This window comes from Macrobrachium rosenbergii, chromosome 46 (assembly GCF_040412425.1).
Source record: "Macrobrachium rosenbergii isolate ZJJX-2024 chromosome 46, ASM4041242v1, whole genome shotgun sequence".
Taxonomy (NCBI): domain Eukaryota; kingdom Metazoa; phylum Arthropoda; class Malacostraca; order Decapoda; family Palaemonidae; genus Macrobrachium; species Macrobrachium rosenbergii.
The window spans coordinates 8,500,001-8,520,000 of record NC_089786.1 but is presented as its reverse complement, the minus strand read 5'-3'; the positions used below and the strand labels follow the sequence as shown (position 1 = coordinate 8,520,000).

General features: G+C 31.0%; 1 protein-coding gene across 6 annotated transcripts in view; it reads right to left on the bottom strand.

The window, feature by feature from the left end:
• Positions 1–20,000, bottom strand: part of pros (prospero) — a 1,677,936-nt gene that overhangs the window by 327,547 nt on the left and 1,330,389 nt on the right. For all 6 annotated transcript variants that reach the window (XM_067089459.1, XM_067089458.1, XM_067089463.1 and 3 more), the window contains one exon: positions 3,255–3,339. In XM_067089459.1, the coding sequence (XP_066945560.1) occupies positions 3,255–3,282 (28 nt within the window). In that variant the 5' untranslated portion in view covers positions 3,283–3,339. The remainder of the gene's footprint in view (positions 1–3,254; positions 3,340–20,000) is intronic.

The window sequence follows — 20,000 nt, the reverse complement described above, 5'->3', positions numbered from 1 at the left end:
TAAAAAATAAATCCTGAGATACTGGGAGGGGTTACTGTAGGGTCACAAGAGGTCACTGCTGACCTACTCATCATGCAAGGTTGTATTGTCACCGGGGTTGATTAACCATGCAAAATTTCAAGTCCATCGGACAAAGGGAACAGGTCGAAAATTGAGTTACAAGATTTGACCCAAACAGACAGCCAGATAGACACGGATTCAAGTTAAATGGAGGCATGTAAAAATAGGAATGAGCTTAGCTACAATTTCTCCCCAAAAATAAACTCCATTGGTTCCATTGTCATTAGGATGGCTGTAACTGTTTCCTAAAATCCTGAAGTAGATTTAATCCCAGTAACTATCTATTAGTTAACATTACGGCAAAATTATGTTTTTCTGTTTTAAAAAATTATGTTTTCTCTCTTTATAACACATACACATATATACTATATATAATTATAATATATATATATATATTACACATGCATATATATATTATATATATGATATATATATATATATACATATATATATATATATATATATATATATATATATATATATTATATATATATATATATATATTCTAGTTTCCTTCAGTATCTACGATTACCTTGTTCTTTTAAATTTGTATCACACATCCACAGATTTATTTTATTTTTAGTTTTAAACTTACAAAATCAACTTCGAAGTTCCCATTCACCCAGGCATTGTAGAATATCCTCCGTAACCTCGCAACCCCATTAAAAAAACATAACAAAATACAATCTTTTAACAAAAAAAAAACAATTTATTGAATTTATTAGTATGCATCCTGTAACTCCAAAAATACAGCATCTGTTGCTGTATTTGTCTGTGCTTCTGTGCAACGTCCTTGATGGCTACAGAAGCTAGACAGTGCTCGAGGTTACAGAAGGGTAATAAAAAAAAAAAAAAAACAACCTTCGTGTTGTCAAGGGTTTACTTAATCAATGGGAACTTAACACCCTATTAATCTCATCTACCTCCCTATGAATAAGTTTTTTTTTATTTTTTTTTTTTATCCGTCCGAGTTATAAATATTGACCGACCATTCTTCAAGAATCGAAAAGATATTTCTGAAGCGTCGTCTACAAATTAAAATGAGTTCAGGGGAAGGGGAAGGGGGGTTGAGGAGTGTTGGGGAGTGTAAGGGAAGGGGAGGGAGAGGGGAGAGAAGGAGGAAGGTCTCCTTCATTGTTCTTCATTGTTCCTTATTGTTTGTTTAATCTAAGAACTCTTACGCCCTTCGCTCTTATCACCTCGGGGAGACTTAATGAAGGGGGAGGGGTGGGGAGGGCATGGGGGAAGGGGGAGTGTATGGGGAAGAAGGGGGCGTTAAGCATAATTGGGAGTAAACAGTTATGCAATTCCTCTGAAGAAATTTTATATATATATATATATATATATATATATATATATATATATATATATATATATATATATATATATATATATATATATATATATATATATATATATACACACACACACACAAACAACAGCTCCCAGGTTGGATCTTACGGGGAGTTCGGACGATTGGGCACACTACGTTTCAAACATACAGTATTGTACCTCTGCTGGCCAACAGTGTATATATGCTCATAAAAAGAGAGAATACACTAAATTATCTGACCCGGAAACAGAATTTGAATTTATGCCCAAAATTTATCAGTGTTTCAAGACTATGCGAATAAAATAAAAAACTTAACCTAAAAAAACCACAAATGATCAAAGCAAGAAAAACCTCACTTAACTGGCCATTGCTCAAACCAGAAGAAAAAAAACCATTTATGATTAAACCAAGAAAAAGCTTAAATCGCCATTGCACATACCCAACGGAAAAACACGAACGTTTAAAATTAATGAAAAACTTCACTAAACTCCCATTGATCAAACTAAAAAAAAAAAATTAAATTTAGAAAAAACTTCACCTAACTGCCATTACACAAACAGAACGAAAATTGAGAAAACATCTTCGCTTAATCTGCCATTGCACAAACCTACGAAAAAACACAACGGGAAAAAATTCACGTACCTTACATTACATAAACCAAGCATTAAAAAAACACACAAAAGATATGTTTACTAATTAAAAAAAAAAACAATAAGAAGAAGATCCACAATGAAAATCAATACTGGGAATTTGTATCTTAACTAACTTTTGAAATAATGCAACTTTTTCGATGCTTATTTGTTTAGCAATAGACTTCGCTGTACAGTACATCCAGCTATGACATTAATCATTCATTTACACATTCGCTTAAGTATCTATGTAAGTATTCACACCCACATTCACAAACACACACACACACACACAAACAATGTCATAGATAAAAATTCCCTTTTATATTTATTTATTTTCTTGGCGGTCACACAATTACTATGCAAGACGCGTTGTTTGTGAGTCACTGTACACAGAACAGAAACAACATAAATCATCTATTTCTCTGTATTTATGTGTGTTGCGTACGTGTATGCAAGTGTCCAGTTCGACACACGAATATGGCTGCTGGCTGTACGCTGTGTTGAAAAACCGGAGTCTTCCGCTAGTATTTAAAATTCACAATAATAGTCCGTTATTTTCCCATGTATATATATATATATATATATATATATATATATATATATATGTATGTATGTATATATAATGTATATATAATATATATATACATATATATAAATATATATGAATATATATTATGAATATATATATAAATATATATATATATATATATATATATATATATATATATATATATATATATATATATATATATATATATATATATTTATATTTATATGAATATATATTATATATATATATATGTATATATATATATATATATATTTATATTTATATAATATATATTATATATATATATAGAGAAATTAATTATATGTATATATATATATAAAAATACAATAAAAAAATTAAAATTTAAAAATTTATATTTAAAATATATGTTTTAAAATATAAATATATATATATATTAAATAAATATATATATATATATATATTGATGGTCTGTGTACATCTTTATACAAACAAATCGCTCTGAAACTTTCCAACTATTCAACTTAACAGCTGTTTTTCAAGCATCTACGACAGTTTGAAGGCAGGAAAATATTCCCATTTCATTACATAAACACGATTCCCAAAATCTGGCTTGGGCAGACAATCTTGAGAACAAAATAAACCCGCAAAAAAAAAAAAAAAAAAAAAAATTAACGGGGTTAAATCCATCAAAACTTACCTGGGGGAGGCCCTAGATGGTGATTCATGGCTGCCGAGTTGCGCGATTTGGGTTAGTCACCCCTTCCCTTCCTACAGCCGACGACCTGAAAGAAAACGAGGGCGATGAGTAGTATCTCATTATAAAACCGAGGCGTGATTGTGGTGTATCGGTTTCTGCGGATTACTGCATTGTTTATTCTCAATCTCTTTTTTTTTGTCTGTCGGTTCAATTGTACGGTATTGTTCAAGGTTCACGAGCCTTTTTGAATGTTTAGCTTGAATGTGGATTAGCCGTTTCAAGGTGTCTCTGATGTATATAATTTATATATTTTAGAAAAAACTGGATTTATATTGTGCATATACAGTTATGTTTTTTTGTTTGTTCATTATAATTCACATTCATATGAAGTACTTTTTAGAATATTTTAAACACAATATATAAGATAGTTTTTAATAGCCTCAATAAAATACTTAACAAGAATTTATATGATATGTACAGTATAAATACACTTTTTATGCCAAATTTCCATATCATGATGTCCAGTTTAGAACAAAATTTATATACAATTCAAAAACATATGCCATAGATGTTAAACTTATTCCTATCAACCCCTAACGATTTGCTCTATTTTTAAATTTATATATCCGGAGTGGTGTATGTATATAATCGGGGATTTATGTCTAAAATATATATTATAAATAAATAACTATATAGAAGTATACATAAAATATTGAAAATAAGATTTTACATAATTGAACTGCCAACATTGAGTCTCTTATGATAAAAAGAACGAAAAATAGTTAAGTCTTTGTATTAATGATAATGCTTTTGTTGTTTTGTTTCTCCTTTGAAGAATGTATTTGTTCGTACTGACTGATATAATAGTCACTTTTATTCATTTATTTATTTGTTTTCTTAATGTGATTTAAAAATTTTAGTGTTTTTAAAACATAAATATTTTAAATATAAATTTTTTAAATTTTAATTTTTTTTTTTACTTGTCTTTTATATATTCTATATATATATATATATGAAATGAAGATACATCTTTATACAAACAAATCCCTCTGGAACTTTCCAACTATAACATTTTTCAAGCATCTACGTCGAAAATATTCCCATTTCATTAGATAAACACGTTTCCAAAAATCTGGCAGACAAACTTAAAAACAAAATAAGACAAAAAAAAAAAAACAATCGTTAAATCCATCAAAACTTACCTGGGGAGGCCCGGATGGATTCATGGCTGCCGAGTTGCGCGATTTGGGTTATCACCCCTTCCCTTCCTAGTGCCTGAATATGAAAGAAAACGAGGGCGATGAGTAGTATCTCATTATAAAATGAACCTGCGGATTTGCATTGTTTATTCTCTCTTGTTTTAGTCTGTGTCGGTTCAATTGCGTATCAAGGTTCACGTGGTATGTTTAGCTTGAATGTGGATTAGGTCTCTGATGTATATATTATATATTTTTAAATATATGTGAATGTTTGTGTTATTATAATATATTGATATAAATATATATATATATATATATATATATATATATATATATATATATATATATGTATATATATTTATACATATATATAATTATATATATTTGCATGTATATATATATATGTATATATGAATGTATATATATTATAAATAAATAACTATATAGATATACATATATATAAATTTACAATGAACTGACATTCACAAAGAACAAAAGAGTTAAGTGTATTATTCGTCAGAGAATGCTTTCACTGAATAATAATAATAATAATAATAATAATAATAATAATAATAATAATAATAATAATAATAATATGAAAGAAGATAATTTATACGTGCATAACTGCAGTTTTCTGTCGATACCTTCACAACTTCCTCTGTTACATAAGACCCCTCGTGCCTTTCATAATCGGAGCGGTCAAATACTTATATAAGTGCCTGAATATAGAAAAATCACTTAGAGTATAAATGAAACTTTGTGGTCAAATTACAGTCGAACTAGCTGTCGGAAGTAAGCCATTAGTAATAAATTTTAAAAAAATAGTATATATATATATATATGTATATATATGTATATATATGTATAAACTTAAATGTATTGATATATATATAAATAAATAATAAACAAAACAAAAATACCAACAATGTCACTATTATCAGTAACGTATTATACAAAATCACGGATAAAATCAAACCAAATTACAGTCACTAGCTGTCAGTAACATAGTAATAAAAAAAAAATAGTAATAGCAGTATGCATCACTATATGACGGAAATAAATATAAACAAAACAAAAATATATCACTATTATCATATTAAATATATATATATATATATATATATATATATATATATATATATATATATATATATATATATATATATATATATATATACATATATATATATACATATATATATATATATATATATATATATATATATATATATATATATATATATATATATATATATATATATATATATATATATATATATATATAGAGAGAGAGAGAGAGAGAGAGAGAGAGAGAGAGAGAGAGAGACTAAAATAATATAATACACCAAATAATGTTATAAGTGTAATTACACATTGTTTATTGCAATGTACCCCGACTCTATTGCATCTGCATATTGAATAAACTACACTAAAAATGATCATGATTCAGAGAGAGAGAGAGAGAGAGAGAGTTGGGGCTTTGGGTATAAGGGTATGGGAAAGGAGGGGGGGAAGGGGAGGGAGGGGGTTGAGGGAAGGGGAAACGCGCAGAAAGAAAGAACCTCACTGAAGAGAAATGGTGTTTGCTGTAATTCGATAAGAAAGGGGGAGTATCCCTTCGTCCTGGCCTCGTGCTTACGACACCTATTACGACTAATGACTGCGACCACTACGAGGCTACGACCACTACGAGACAACGACGACCCACTACGACCACTGGCTACAACGGCTCCTCTGAACGCCGAGACAGGCGCCTTCATGTACTGGGGAGTCCTTGTGCGACGGGCGAGAGAGAGAGAGAGAGAGAGAGAGAGAGAGAGAGAGAGAGAGAGAGACACACAGATTACGACGGTATCGGCTGGTGCTATTACTATCTTGACAGGGAATGGGCCAAGTCTGGCCCTCTCTCTCTCTCTCTCTCTCTCTCTCAGAATTCAATGTAAATTTCTACTTTTATTTTGGTGTTTTGCTTAATTTTTTTTTCGGATAAACATAAGCCCAAGGAAGTCTCTCTCTCTCTCTCTCTCTCTCTCTCTCTCTCTCTTTGTCCTATCTTTGACAAACTTTCTTCGAAATTAATGAAAGAATGATAATAATAGTAATAATAATCATCCCCAACTAACCAAAAGTTTTTAAAATAATATTATCATTATTATTGTTATATTTTTTTAACCAACAAGAGCTAAAACGGCCATTTGCTAAGGAGTGCAGAATATTCTTTCGCACTAAATAAAAAAATACACTCACCTATATATATGTGTATATATACATAATATATGTACGCATACATGTATGTGTATATTATATATATATATATATATATATATATATATATATATATATATATATATATATATATATATATATATATATAGAGAGAGAGAGAGAGAGAGAGAGAGAGAGCACACCATCTTAACATTACCCCTCCCTCAAAAAAAAAACCTGGATAAAGAAAAAAAAAAAAAGTTCAGTTATGGCGAAGCAACGCGAAGTCACACTTAGCAGATAATTATAATAGACACAAAATAAAAAAAAATAGATAAAAAAACTAATGAATAAAAGGAGACTCCATCACGCGATAACGAGCCAATCAATCTAGTGCAAACAACATTAGATAAGGACCAGTCAGTTTACAACCTCATTACCAATAAACAACAACACAAGAGTTTTAGAAAGTGGATTCAAGTAATTCTCATTGCCAGTCATTCATATATTATCCTTTGGGACGAGAGGTTGAGAGTGTGAATTTCCTACTAGATAAACCACATTGGGTTTAATGGAGATCCTGTTATTTTACCCCAGTAAACCGTGTTTTAATAAACCATATGATTTAGTGCATGTAAGTATGTTTTTCTTAATAAACCATAAGAGTTTGAGCATGGATGAGTGTGTGAATTCTCTACTAGATAAACCACACTGGGTTTAGTGGAGATTCTGTTATTTCTCATTCTTAATAAACCTAAAAATATAATGAACCATCTGATTTGGGGTAAGAGTGTGAATTCTCTGCTAGATAAACCATATTGGGTTTAATGGAGAATATTATTTTTCATTCTTAATAAACCTAAAAATATAATAAACCACCTGATTTAAGGTGAGTGTGAATTCTCTACTAGATAAACCAAACTGGGGTTAATGGAGGTTCTGTTATTTTTCATTCTTAATAAACCGTGTTTTAATAAACCATATGATTTATTACATATGTAAGTATGTTTTCCCAATAAACCATAAGAGTTTGAGCATGAATTCTCTACTAGATAAACCACATTGGGTTTAATGGAGGACCTATTATTTCTCGTCAGTAAACCGTGTTTTAATAAACCATATGATTCAGTACATATGTAAGATATGTTTTTATAAAAAAAAAAAAACCGTAAGAGTCTGAACATGGGTGAGAGGGTGAATTCTCTACTAGATAAACCACATTGGTTTTAATGGAGATGTTATTATTTCTCCTCCTCAATAAACCGTGTTTTCATAAACCATATGATTTAAGTGCATATGCAAGTAATTCTCTTTCTCAACAAACCATGAGAGTTTGAACTCTCACTCTCGATAAACCAGATGATGTTTAACTGAGATGTACATCTCATTCTTAATAAACCCCGTGTTTTAATAAACCATATATTTTCGGATACTTGCAAGTATCTCTCGTTTCCGATAAACCGTAGGTTTGAACAGGGATGAGAGTTTGAATTTCCTTTTTTCGACAATCCAAAAGGGGTTTTAATGGGGAGGACATTACTTCCCATCCTCAACAAACCTAAAGTTTAATAAAACTTATGGTTTAGTGTAATTGAAAGAAATTTTTTCTCAATAAACCATAAGTTTGAACGCGGTGAGAATAACAGTTCTCCCTAGACAAACCAAAGAGGGTTTAACAGAGATGTCATTACTGTTCATTCTTAATTAACCACAAGTTTTAATAGAGATGGGAGTGTGAATTCTCTAGCTCGATAAACCACATGGGTTTTAAAAGAATTTCATTACTTCTCATTCATAATAAACCGTGAGGTCTCATAATTTTAATTTTCAATAAACCATATGTTTTAGTAAATATGCAAGTATCTCTATAAACCATAAGTTTTAAAAGAGATGCGAGTATAAATTCTCTTGGGTTTAAATAGAGATAGTATTACTCATTCTCTATAAACTGCTAGGTTTAACAGAGATGTAAGCTTCATTCTCTATAAACCATGTGTTTTAGTACATATGTATCATTAATTCTCAATAAACCATGAGAGCTTAATAGAGATAAAAGCATTTCTTCCCTTAATAAACCATCAGTTCTGACGGAGATGCAAGTTCTTCCCATTCTTAATAAACCATCACGGTTTTAAGAGAGATGAATAAACCTTATTTCCGATAGACCATCATGGTTTTAACAGATGCAAGTAATGATTCTTCTCAATAAACCACTATTTTGCACAGATAATTCTTATTCCCCATAAACCATGTCGTCCGTGAATACAAGTAATAGGCATTCCCAATAAACCACTACTCTAAAACAGACACAAGTCAGTCTTATGCCAAATAAACCACAAGGTTTATAGAGGTGCAAGTGACACTCACTCAATAAACCATTAGAGTTATAATAGAAAAGCAAGTAATTCTTATTCTCGATGAGCCAGAAGTGTTTTAACGAAGACGGAAGTCACAAACGTTCTAAATAAACCACAAGACTGAGCTATTGGGAGTAAACATGTATTAATATTCCTTCATAAACCATGAGATGGGAATAATCCTTATTTCTGATAAACCAAAAGATTTTAACCAAAAAGAGTTTCGGCAGATATTTATTAAACAGCATTACTAATAAACTAGAGGTAGAGAAATTTCATATGGATGAATATCTCTCAATAACAAAAGATAAAAAAAAAAAATAAAATAAAAAAACCAAAAAACCTATTTTTAAAAAATAATACTTTAATTTCGATATTTGTAAAAATTATTCAGGGTCAAAGGTTTAAAAGGATAATAATAATAATAATAATAATAATAATAATAATAATAATAATAATAATAATAATAATAATAATAATAATAATAAAAACAAAAACCTATTTTTAAAATTGATGCTTTATCTTCGATATTTGTCGAAATCATTCAGAGTCAAATATTTAAAAGGATAATAATAATAATAATAATAATAATAATAATAATAATAATAATAATAATAATAATAATAAAAACAAAAACCTATTTTTAAAATTGATGCTTTATCTTCGATATTTGTCGAAATTATGCAAGATCAAAGATTTAAAAGGATAATAATATTATAATAATAATAATAATAATAATAATAATAATAATAAAACCAAAAAACCTATTTTATTAAAAATTAATGCTTTATCTCCGATATTCGTCCAGATTATTCAGGGTCAAAGATTTAAAAGGATGATAATAATAATAATAATAATAATAATAATAATAATAATAATAATAATAATAATAATAATAATAATAATAATAATACTAAAAGCTCTATATAAGATTCAGACCATCATACGAATAAAATCCACAGCTTCACAAAATAACATTGAACACATTCGCATCGATACACAAACATAGATGGTCCTCGAGGGGCCTAGCACTTCATGTACTCACACAGATAAGACGTACAATAGTTCAATAAATGGTCCCTTAATTTAGCCTGGTCTCAACATACAATTTTTTCTACACAGAACCAGTTCTTACTTGAATGTTCCTGTTTTTGTTTTTTTTTGTTTTGGCTCTATAAACGTTGAAGAAAATAGCTCATACAGAAAATTTCTCTATACAGAGCCAATTCTTAATTGAATTTTTTTTTTTTGTTTTGGCTTTATACATATTAAAAAAAATAGCTCATACAGAAAATTTCTCTATACAGAGCCAATTCTTAATTGAATTTTTTTTTTTGGCTTTATACATATTAAAACAAATAGCTCATACAGAAAATTTCTCTATACAGAGCCAATTATTAACTGAATTTTCTCGTTTTTTTTTTGTTTTTGTTTTGGCTCTATACATATTAAAGAAAATAGCTCGTAAAGAAAATTTCTCTATACAGACCTAATTCTTAATTGAATTTTTTGTTTTGGCTCTATAAACGTTGAAGAAAATAGCTCATGCAGAAAATTTCTCTATGCAGATCCAATTATTAACTGAATTTTCTCGTTTTTTGTTTGTTTTTGTTTTGGCTCTATACATATTAAAAAAAAATAGCTCTGTAAACAAAATTTCTCTATACAGAGCTTAATTGAATTTTTTGTTTTGGCTTATAAACGTTGAAGAAAATAGCTCATGCAGAAAATTTTTTGCAGACCCAATTCTTAAATGAATTTTCTTGTTTTAGTTTTTTGTTTTGGCTTTGTACATATTAAAGAAAATAGCTCATACAGAAAATATCTCTATACAGACCTAATGCTTAATTGAATTTTTGTTTTGGCTCTATTCACATTAAAGAAAATAGCTCATACAGAAAATTTCTCTATACAGAGCCAATTCTAACCTGAATTTTCTTATTTTCTTGTTTTTGTTTTGGTTCTATACATATTAAAGAAAATAGCTCGTAAAGAACATTTCTCTATACAGAGCCAATTCTTAATTGAATTTTTAGGTTTTGTTTTTTGTTTCGGCTCTATACATATTAAAGACAATAGCTCATACGGAAAATATGTGCACAAACATAATATAATATGTAAATTTCCATAATGACAAAGAAAATACCCTCAAACTGTAACGTAACGACAATGACTTTTACAGCTCAGTTGTGTATAGGGTATCAGATGGAGTGTTTACAGTAATGGGATATCCCACAGAGAGAGAGAGAGAGAGAGAGAGAGAGAGAGAGAGAGAGAGAGAGAGAGATTGTCTTTTCTTAACAAAATCCCAAAAATATACAGATATAAAATAGGAGAGAGAGAGAGAGAGAGAGAGAGAGAGAGAGAGAGAGAGAGAGAGAGAGAGAGAGAGAGAGAGAGAGAGAGAGGTTACTGATGGTATAATTTTTTACTAATGCCATCACATACAGGCACGTGAGAGAGAGAGAGAGAGAGAGAGAGAGAGAGAGAGAGAGAGAGAGAGAGAGAGAGAGAGAGAGAGAGAGGGTGGTGTCAGAGGCATCCCCTTCTATACTAGTGCCAACAGGCACATTGTCGGCGCAAGTGCCACATGGCACCTGACACCAAGCGTACGATAACATGGCACTTTCTGGAGAGGTAAGTCTCACATTCTCTCTTATCGGACCCCCGGCAGAAGATAAATGCCTCTTAAGCCTAATTCCACCTTTTCCTTCCTTTTTATCATATTTTCCGTCCTTTCTTTCTATGATACTTTTCACCTGTTAGTCTTCTGTGTATTCTGCAGACGCGGTTATTATTATTATTATTATTATTATTATTATTATTATTATTATTATTATTATTATTATTATTATTATTGAGATTTGCTGTTCACTCATCCTTTTTAGCAAACCGTATCTGAATTCTCTATCTGCTTACTGTCTCTAGAGGAAAATAATTGTACGCTATTATTATTATTATTATTATTATTATTATTATTATTATTATTATTATTATTATTATTATTATTATTCTAAGTAACTGTTTGGGTGAAGAAATTTATTGTTATAACTTCTTATCTTTTGTATCTAAATTTTTATGTACAGTAGTATTTCTACATTGTTTATTTCTATATACTGTATAGCCCCGAGCTGAAACCAAGGATGCTATTATTATTATTATTATTATTATTATTATTATTATTATTATTATTATTATTATTATTATTATTATTATTATTATTAATGGCATTTAAGGCTTGTTCAAGTAAATAATGGAGTCTAACTCTCCAGTGATATCATATCTACTTCAACGACGAAGACAGAAGTTTACATAATAATAAAAATAGGAATTAATTCTGTATCAGGTTTTTATATCAGGTCAAATTATGATGAAATGAATGACGAATCAAATAATAAAATGATGAATAAGATAAAATAAAAAAAGCAGTTTTTAATCTAGCAAAAATGAGTATCATGAAAAAATTATTAATATGTGGTACTGGTGTTAGACCAGCCTTTATTGTAATAATAATAATAATAATAATAATAATAATAATAATAATAATAATAATAATAATAATAAATGCTGACCAATACGCTATCACTATCATTAACATTCCCCCATTACGATGATATTCATATTATTTCTCCCTGAATAGGATAAAAATCACATTATTATTATTATTATTATTATTCTTATTATTATTATTATTATTATTATTATTATTATTATTATTCCGTTACTGTTATAATAATCTCATCAACCTATCATAACTATTTCCAACAAATAATAATAATAACAATAATAATAATGGGATAATCTATCATTCACCTGATGCTTAATCTAACAATCTTTCAACAATAAATCTATTATTATTATTATTATTATTATTATTATTATTATTATCATAATTATTATTATTATTATTATTATTATTATTATTATTATTATTATTATTATTATTATTATTATTGCTGTTTTTGTTGTTGTTGCTTTAGCATTTACATTAATTATTACTGGAAAAATTATTATTATTATTATTGATGGTACTATAAAAATAGCACTAACATTTACATTAATTATTGCTGGAAAAATTATTATTATTATTATTATTATTATTATTATTTATTCTGATAAACTTAATATTATTATCATTACTATTATTAATAGCAAGCATCCTAACCAAAGGCGCTAACTATGAAACATTCGCGTCGCCAGCAAGCAAATCCGAACATTCGACGTCAGCAATCGAACCAGGAAACAGATCATCCGGCACCAGAAAGGAATGAAAAACCAAATTAATGATACACGGATATATCTTAAGGGTAAATCCCCAAATTCTCCTCCCCCACCCTTTTTTTTTTTTAAACCGAAGGGAAATTCCACGCGTAGGCTATGATCGGAGGACATGTCCTACGTATTTCCCTGTTCCTGGTTTTGCCAGATACAGAGAGATAAGCAAGAGTAGTCATTTGTTGTACGGACACACACACACACACACAATGTATATATAAACATATATATATATATATGTATATATACATATATATATATATATACATATATATGTATATAAAATATATATAATATACATACATATATATATATATATATATATATATATATATATATATATACCTATATATATATATATATATATATATATATATATATATATATATATATATATATATATATATATATATATATATATATATATATATATATTAGTTTATGTGTCTGTACAAATATCAAGGTACATCAAGGTATTCTTTGAACTGAAACTGCTTCGTTGTCATGTTCAGCACAGTGGATTGTCTGATCAATTATCAAGCATAATAAATCTACTGATTACAAAGTAAAAAAAAATTTTTGTAAACCAAATTCTATATATAACAGAACCTACACGTTACAATTCGCCGGACGTAATTCCCTTTAGATGCTAGTGCTGCTAGTTAGCACTGACTTAAGTCTTTTTTGAACTAGTGTGGGTTTGAACCCCGCCAGGACTGGCGGCGGGCGGGTTTTCTTCGTGCATTTCCTCGCTCGGATTTCGAGCTCTTCAGCGGAAAGCGCGTCAGAAAAATTTTAGGTAATCGGGGGGTAAAGATAGACTGGCTATTGCAATACGACCTCGAAGATAATAATCCAAATTGGAGCCAGTTATATCAAATGGTTTCAAACTGCAGTCCGCCATATTTTACGAAGAAAACTTGGAAGAGGGATGAACGTGGAAGCAATAAAAGTGTGTGTTTGTGTGTGTGTGTGGGTTTGTGTGTACGTGTGTCTGTGTGTTTTTAGGGGTGGGCAGGATTGAGAGAACGTTATTTCGGCTCTAAAACGGTTACGTTTTCTTAGGTACCTTGTCACGTGTCATGTAAATATACCACTGAGCTGTGGAAGCATCCAATGCAGGGCGGGGAGGGGGAGGGGGGAGAAAGCCTGAGATAATTGCTTCAGAGATAGCCAAGTTTTCCTCAATGATATGGGGGATGGGGGGATGGAGGATTGGCATGTCTCAACGGACAGAGGAGCTCCTTATCTCCATTTGCTATAAGCATCCTAGCGAGAATTTTTCCTTAATGGAGATGATTGGAATTCTCCACCTGCAGAGGATGAATTATAAATACATTTTTGTATCAGCATAAAAAAAAGTTTAGGCAAAAGAAGTAACGATAAGTTGTCCATTTTATAAAAACACAGAAAAAACTGCATTGATCAAAAGAAACGATAATGAAATGTGTATGTATAAAGTTATAGCAAAAAGTGGTCTGGTCAAAATTCATGATGACAAATGAGTGATGGTTTACTTAATAACATACACGAAATGACGTGCTAGCCAAAATTAATGGTACTGAAGGGTTTACTCTTAAACGAATATAAGACAAGTAAAAAATGCGCAGAAGTTTCTTCGGCGCAATCGAGTTTTCTGTAAATCAAGACCACGGAAAACAGATCTGTCTTTCGGTGGTGTCGGTATAATACTGGATGAGCCGCGATTCATGAAACTTGAACCAAGGTCCGGTGGTGGTCTGGCTTATATCGTTGCCAGACGAACGATTATGGCTAAATTTAACCTTAAATAAATAAAAACTACCTAAGGCTAGAGGGCTGCAATTTGGTATGTTTGATAATTATAGAGTGTGTGATCAACATACCAATTTGTAGCCCTCTAGCCTCAATAGTTTTTAAGATCTGAGGGCGGACAGAAAAATATCCGTCTCAATATTTTTCTTTTACAGAAAACTAAGAAATGGGGAGATCCAGTTGATGATGAAAGAGGTTTTTACTTATACAAACATACAAACGGTGGAATGATGAAAATCGATGATAAAAACAAACGGTGGAATGATGAAAATCGATGATAAAAACAAACGGTGGAATGATGAAAATCGATGATAAAAACAAACGGTGGAATGATGAAAATCGATGATAAAAACAAACGGTGGAATGATGAAAATCGATGATAATAACAAACGGTGGAATGATGAAAATCGATGATAAAAACAAACGGTGGAATGATGAAAATCGACGATAAAAACAAACGGTGGAATGATGAAAATCGATGATAAAAACAAACGGTGGAATGATGAAAATCGACGATAAAAACAAACGGTGGAATGATGAAAATCGATGATAAAAACAAACGGTGGAATGATGAAAATCGATGATAAAAAAAGTTATTATACCACGAATCAAACAGGTCAAAGTTAACGAAAGTAAATGTTTTTTTTATGCAAGCAAGCACAAGCAAAAAGGTGGATAGAACGAAATTTATAGTACCAAAGGGTTTATTAATGTCATAAACTTATACTGAAAGGTGGACTGGACAAAACAGATGATATTTGCCAGCCATAACATGGAAAAAGTCTAGGCCTGTATCCCACGTTTAATAATAATAATAATAATAATAATAATAATAATAATAATAATAATAATAATAATAATAATAATAATATAGTATGAACATAGAGATCCCATCGTGAGTAAGTTGCAATTAAGCAAAAATGAGGAGTGCAGCATTCATCTCAAGTTTACAGGGTCCGTGGACTCCTCCCAACCCACAGCCCACCACTCACCTCACTACCGTCTTCGGGAGTCAAGATCAAAAGGGCGTGGTGGCAGCAACTCCACCCCTGGAGACTTTCTAAGAATCGAGAAAGGCTATACCCTTCTGGCGTCACGCCCTCCGAAGAGGAAAATGAGCAATGTGATAAAGAATAAAACATGATAAAAGAATACGGTAGAAAGGTAACCCACTATCGAGATGCCTTTCTTAGATGCAATGCGTTACTACCATAAAACAAATTTTCCTTTAATTGTATCATTTACTTACATTTATATCTATATTTATTTATTCATTTATTTTTTCTTTTCTAATAAATCATTTCTTCTTTCTGTATTTCCTATTCCCTTCTGTTACTTCTTTCTACTGAACACCACATTCTTTGGAAGCTTGAATTTCAAGTCAGTGGCCCCTTTGGTAGGCTTGTTCCATATGAATAGGTATAATCTGCAGAATAATAATAATAATAATAATAATAATAATAATAATAATAATAATAATAATAATAATATTCTTTGGAAGCCAGAATTTCAAGTCAGTGGCCCCTGTGGGCTTGTTCCATATGAATAGGCTTAATCTACAGAATAATAATAATAATAATAATAATAATAATAATAATAATAATAATAATAATATTCTTTGAAAGCCTGAATTTCAAGTCAGTGGCCCCTGTGGTGGGCTTGTTCCATACGAACAGGGTCAATCCTCTGAATAATAATAATAATAATAATAATAATAATAATAATAATAATAATAATAATAAAATTCTTAATATTTAAGTGACGAAGGAGACCCAACGGGTCCTCCATTCAAATGGATTCGGAGAGAAACTATAATTGGGATTCAATGATTTTGTAATTGCCAGGATATCCTCTACTAAGATTAATATGATACGGATTTAACGAAGGCAACGTTGTGTTAGAGATGAAAAAACTGTAGTAGTAGGAGGAGGAGGAGGAGGAGGAGGAGGAGGAGGAGGAGGAGGAGGAGGAGGAGGAGGAGGAGGAGGAGGAGGAGGAGGAGGAAAAAAGTTAAGTATACCTTAGTTTTACCAGACCACTGAGCTGATTAACAGCTCTCCTAGGGCTGGCCCGAAGGATTAGACTTATTTTACGTCGCTAAGAACCAATTGGTTACTTAGCAACGGGACCTACAGCTTATTGTGGAATCCGAACCACATTATAGCGAGAAATGAATTTCTATCACCAGAAATAAATTCTTCTAACTCTTCATCAGCCGGCCGCGGGAATTGAACTCCGGCCCATCGAATGACAGTCTGAAGCTCAACCGGTTCGGCCAACAAAGGGCTAGGAGTAGGAGGAGGAAGAGGAGGAAGATGAGGAGGAAGAGGAGAAAGATGAGGAGAAAGAAGAGGAGGAGGAGGAGGAAGAGGAGAGACATGATGATGATGATGATGAGGAGGAGGAGGAGGAGGAGGAGGAGGAAGAGGAGGAGGAGAATTGATTTTTAACGGAGCGTAGAGAAATACACAGGCAAGACAAGAAGACGTAGAAAATAGAAGTTTACCGAAACACGCAGAGAGAGAGAGAGAGAGAGAGAGAGAGAGAGAGAGAGAGAGAGAGAGAGAGAGAGAGTTCTTTCTTTCTTTGGTAGACGAGAATGTGTGTGTGTTTGTTATGTATTGTGAATGTGACAAACAAACAGGTATTAATTAATGAGAGAGAGAGAGAGAGAGAGAGAGAAGAGAGAGAGAGAGAGAGAGAGAGAGAGAGCCTCAAACGTCCTTGTCGAAGGAGGAAAGTCTCTACAGAGATGTACGACTCCGAGGGAAGCGAAGAATCGCTTCTTCGAAGAAGTTGCGTTATAGGACGCAGGAAAACGGACGCCAGAGAGATTTACCAATGTTGTACAATGAAGTGCTTTTACACTTGGCTCTCTCTCTCTCTCTCATACATATATTACACACTCACACACTCATTAATAAATGCCCATTTGACTGTCATATTCAGAAGGCAAAACACACTCTCTCTCTCTCTCTCTCTCTCTCTCTCTCTCTCTCTCTCTCTCTCTCTCTCTCTATCGATCGATCAGAGGTCTTCGATTCCGTTCATAAAAAAGGAATTGAATATTATCTTATAAAAGTCACCATTATTCATCGAAATTTCATCTCTCTCTCTCTCTCTCTCTCTCTCTCTCTCTCTCTCTCTCTCTCTTAACAACAACAACAACAGCAACAACAGCGGAACGCAATCAACAAGTCCTCTTCAGCTATTGAGTATTAACCAAAGTCCTTTCATAATTAATATCAAAAGGGGGACCATACACTATTTTTGCGCATTCTTTTGTTTACACCGGAGGGGAAGTGAGATGGGGAGGGGAGGGGGGGGAGGGATGGGGAGAGGGGATTTAGAGTATTTTAAGGGGGGTGGGGTTAAAGGGGTCACTGACCTTGACCATGAAAAATCATTCAATCGTTCCCCTACACACACCGAAATAAACATAAATGCCATATTAGTGAAATCAAGGAACAAGTGAATTGGGGAGCGCGAAAGCGCCGTTGTTGTTGTTGTTAATTTGGTTGTTTTTTGTTGTTGTTGTTAATTTACTTGTTTTTTGTTGTTCTTGTTTCGCTCTTATTTCGAATGATGTGGGTATTCATGCGCGTGTGTGTGTGAGTTTTTTTTTTTTTGCGATGGAAAAGTAAAAAAAATGGATCAGTGCTCGAGGGAAAAATTGAGTGGCATCTTACAGAAATTCCAAATTAATTTACAGAATTTATAATAAGTTTAGTTCTAACTCTCTCTCTCTCTGTCATTTATTCCTTCATTTATATTTACCTACATTTATATGCACATACATATATGTACCTATATATATATATATATATATATATATATATATATATATATATATATATATATATAGATCTATATAGATAGATAGACAGATATTCTTGCTTTTACAAAAATATTTATTTGTGCTCTTTTTTTTTTTTTTTAAATATGCATGTCACGAAAAAACAAATATTTCCCAAGCACTTAACCCTTTAATTGGCAACCGTGAGGTAAGCAAAGGTGAGACCACATGTTTCTGTACAGCGTACAATGCTGCATGAAACTCTCAGCCGCGGTCCATGAAACTTTCAGCCACTGCCCGGTGGTGGCCTGTGTTGTTGGAATCTATAACGGTGCCAGATGCACGATTACGGCTAGCTTTAACTTTAAATAAAATAAAAACTACTGAGGCTAGAGGGCTGCAATTTGGTATGTTTGGTGACTGGAGGGTGGGTAATCAACATACCAATTTGCAGCCCTCTAGCCTCAGTAGTTTTTAAGATGTCAGGGCTGACAGAAAAAGTGCTGACGGACAGACAAATAGCCATCTCAATAGTTCTCTTTTACAGAAAACTAAAAAAGCAGGAAAAACTATTATAACTGTTTCAAAGAGAATATAAAAATTTATAAAATTATGAAAAAATTACAGACATGTATAAAAGGTGTTTAACTCCGAAATCCAAGGCAAATAAACATGGCAAATTTTAATAAAAATATGAAAACGCCAAAAAAATTAAAAATTTTCCATCACGTGGAAAATCTTAACTAAAAAAAAAAAAACGCATAAATTAAGGCAGAACTTATAATAAACAGAAAATGTTACGTTACTTCTGTATTATGAAAGCAAAATTAATATTATGAAATTTTACAATATAAAAAAATTCAGAAAGCTATATAAAACAATAAAAATATATTAATGCCTTTATTACAAGCATATCGCTAGGTTAAAATCTCGGCAGAACTAAATGTAAATAAAAAAAAAGATACAACAATCAAAACAGGTTTTAAAAAGTAATAAACGTAAAATATACTAACTAAAAATATCAACACTATAAATCGTTATATATATAAAAAAAATACTTTATGTCTACAAAAAAATGACAAAATCAATACTGAAAGACAACGAAAAAATACAAATTAAA